Source organism: Tachysurus fulvidraco, chromosome 22 (genome assembly GCF_022655615.1).
Source record: "Tachysurus fulvidraco isolate hzauxx_2018 chromosome 22, HZAU_PFXX_2.0, whole genome shotgun sequence".
NCBI classification, from domain to species: domain Eukaryota; kingdom Metazoa; phylum Chordata; class Actinopteri; order Siluriformes; family Bagridae; genus Tachysurus; species Tachysurus fulvidraco.
The window spans coordinates 12,017,353-12,021,209 of record NC_062539.1 but is presented as its reverse complement, the minus strand read 5'-3'; the positions used below and the strand labels follow the sequence as shown (position 1 = coordinate 12,021,209).

The 3,857-nt window shown below is 40.8% G+C and overlaps 1 protein-coding gene across 2 annotated transcripts in view; it reads right to left on the bottom strand.

Annotated features, from left to right (window-relative positions):
- The window catches only part of vegfaa (vascular endothelial growth factor Aa), an 8,954-nt gene extending 5,574 nt beyond the window's left edge, over positions 1–3,380 (bottom strand). Inside the window, exon 1 of one of the 2 annotated variants that reach the window (XM_047806526.1) lies at positions 2,689–3,380. In XM_047806526.1, coding sequence (XP_047662482.1) covers positions 2,689–2,754 — 66 coding nt within the window. In that variant the 5' untranslated portion in view covers positions 2,755–3,380. The remainder of the gene's footprint in view (positions 1–2,688) is intronic. The other variant, XM_047806527.1, reaches the window with a different exon arrangement.
- Between the last annotated feature and the right edge of the window lie 477 nt (positions 3,381–3,857).

The following is a 3,857-nucleotide window of genomic DNA, read 5'->3' as shown; positions in this document are numbered from 1 at the left end:
CTAACACTCTAACACACTGTATCACACACTAACACTCTGTACACACACTAACACTCTTTAACACACACTAACACTCCTTAACACACACTAACACTCTGTAACCCACACTAACACACTGTATCACACATTAACACTCTAACACACTGTATCACACACTAACACTCTGTAACCCACACTAACACACTGTATCACACATTAACACTCTAACACACTGTATCACACATTAACACTCTAACACACTGTATCACACACTAACACTCTGTACACACACTAACACTCTTTAACACACACTAACACTCTGTAACCCACACTAACACACTGTATCACACATTAACACTAACACACTGTATCACACACTAACACTGTAACACACACTAACACTCTGTAACACACTAACAAAAGTGTGTTAACGCACTCTAACACTATAACACACACTAAAATACTGTAGTACACTAACATAGTGTAACACACACTAACATACTGTAACACACACTAACACACTATCACAGGATAACACACTGTAACACATGCTAACAATGTGTAACACTAACAATGAGTAACACTAACAAAGCATTACACACAAACCTAGTGTAACACACACTTACAAAGTGTAACACCCACTACCACACTGTAATACACACTAACATATTGTAAGACACACTAACAGTGTAACACACTCTAACAAAGTGAAACACACATTAACACTCTGTAACACACTATAACAAAATGTAACACACTATACAGTAAGACCCTGTAACACACACTGATATACTGTAACACACTAACAGGATGTAACATACACTAACACCCTTACAATAACACCACTGAAAAGAACTCCATACAATGTTGTGTGTAAGTAATGATGCTGTGTGTTCGAGTGTGTTCAGATGATATAACACTTTAATTACACACATAACTAAGTATGTCTCTTCTGAAAAGAAAGAAAAAACGTAAGAAGAACTAATTTACAGGGTAAATGTGTTTGCACTCACAACTTGTCTGTGTTTAACTGTAATTGTCTATTATTGGACATTTAGTCTATTATTGTAGTCTAAATTGTCTATTATTGGACATTCATAACATGAAAACCTGATTAAGGCTATTTCAGGTCCAGACTCATACATTTAATATATTTAAAGGAGGAGTAAGCACACAACTCTGAAACATTGGTGTTTCTGTAAGTGGTTAGCTCTGTTAGCTTAGCTACCGTTGCTAAACTACCACACTGTATAATAATGAAAAAAGAAGGCACGCTGAAACAAAGTGCTTAAATAAAACCCAAATATTGACGTCACAAATGCAGACTTGTGATTGGCTGAGCAAATAAAAATTATGATACACCCTTGTTGATTCAGAATGGCACCTGTAGCCACACACACACACACACACACACACACACACACACACACACACACAACAAAACCTGTAGCCACACACACACACACACACACACACACACACACACACACACACACACACACACACACACACACACACCAGTTCTTAAACTTATTTTAAAAGCTTTAATAATCAGAAGTGCATCTGTCTGTATATTAATGATAATCAGTGACACACTGGACATCCGGGGAAGGTCACGAGGCAATACTCTGTGATTTGGGATGGGGCCCTGTCACGGACCCGCTCGCGCGGCAATCCAGTCACGCGTTACACCCGACGATTGTGATTCGGTAATGTAGTGAACACAAAGGCATTAGTGTTTGGTGCGCGGTTCGTTTGAGACGCAGCCCGCATTTAAATCAGTATGTATGGAGCGGATTGGTGCGGTTTGCTCTGAGAGCTCGTGTCTACAGTGTGACATGAAATCCTACTCATCCACGTTTTCTCACGTTCTCACACACACGCGCGCGCGCGCGCGCACACACACACACACACAGATAGAGACAGAAAGAGAGAGAGAGAGAACAATTATTTTCTTTTTCATTATTATTTTCAACTAAGTATGACGCAATCTGTGAGTGAGGTTGCCAATTTTGCCTGTTGTGTGATTGGACCGGTCACACAACGCGCTCGCGCAGGGTAAAATGACCGCGCGCTATGCTCAGGTGTCGCATATAACTAACGTTCACATCATTTGGTACATTGTTATGAAACATCCAATTTCCCCGTCAGTACTATACAGTTACTAGAATAAACTTATAGAGTTTTACTACGAGACACAAAGGCCATAGACTATCATTTAATACAATATACTACAATAAAATCATCAGTGTACAATGAAGTGTGTTTGTATTTTAGGCTAAGCATATATAATCATTAAAAGTAATACTGGACCTCTCTCTCTCTCTCTCTCTCTCTCTCTCTCTCTCTCTCTCACACACACACACACACACACACACACACACACGCACGCACGCACGCACAATTCTGTTGTGTATAGCTGTTCAGTTTGTGTAGTGTGTTTGTGTTTTCTATATAAACTAATAATAAAATCATCAGTGTACCACGATGTATGTTTGTATTTTAGGTTAAGCTTATATAATCCTCAGAAGTAATCATATTGGACCATACACACACACACACACACGCTCTTGCACACACACTCACTCACTCTCACACACACATTATTCTGCTGTGTGTAGACCTTATACTGTTCAGTTTGTGTGGTGTGTTTGTGTTTTCTATATAAACTAATAATAAAATAAATTGATGTATAATAAATATACTCACATCCACAGCCGAGACGTTCAGCAGCGCTACCAGAAATAACTGAGTCCAATAAACCACAAAGTTCATGGCTGAATTTCCCAAATAAAAAAAAAAGCTCTCAGTTCACTGGCTCTCAAACAGAAACCCCCCCCCAAAAAAACAAAAAAATGTGAATAAATAGGTTAAAGTGTGTGACCTGCAGTGACAATGGTGAAGTCCGAGGTCATAGTAACACCTCCATGTTCACACACACACACACACCTGAGACTCTATTCCTCTGTGCGCAAAATTACACTTAATTATTATTTTTTTTAAATCCAGTTATAAAAATCCGGGTTCAGTTCCACACAATCCACTCCGGTGCTGAGAAGAAAATCAATAATAAAAAAAAACCTTTTAAAAATATCTCAGATTTTATATATAGGCTGAAGAAAATGTTTCCTCGAGCTCCAGGCGCGATTTCCGCTCCGGAACCGCGATACACGAATTAACACCGATTACACCGACATATATTCTCCATCCGGTAAAAGCCGCACCTCAGCGCTGCTTCCGTTTCTCCCTGCACGTCTCCGCGCGCGCGTGTGTGTCTGTCTGCGAGAGATTCTCCCAGAGCTGTGTGTGTGAGTGTGTGCACGCGCGCAGTGTGTATGAATGAGTGCACGCGAGCTCCGTTGTTCCTCTTTGCGCTCTGCTTGCAGTGTACCGAGGACGCGCTGCTCACGATGGATCTTGAGAGAATCGGGCCGCGATCTCATTGGTCGCACAATCTTGCGTGGTGACGTCAGACCGTACGGACCTACCCGATTGACCAAATACGTCCCAAATCGCACCCGCGTGCACTAGGTAGTGTGTAAGCCTTTAGTGGAAACCTGGACGTGTGTGTGTGACGTGTTCAGGATGTGGAGGTGATTCAACACAGTCCGAGCGAAACCTCGGGGATCTTAAAGCTCAGGACGAGCATTTACTGATGAGATGAGACGCACCTTTATAATAATCCTCCTAACTGGATGGTCGGGGTGACACCGCAAGTCAGAGGACTAAAAACTATACATCAACAAATAGAGTAAAAATAAAAGATAAAAAGTTTAGGATAAATAGAAATAATAATAAATGGCATAAGATATGAATCTCTCTCTCTCTCTCTCTCTCTCTCTCTCTCTCTCTCTCTCTCTCTCTCTCTCTCTCTCTCT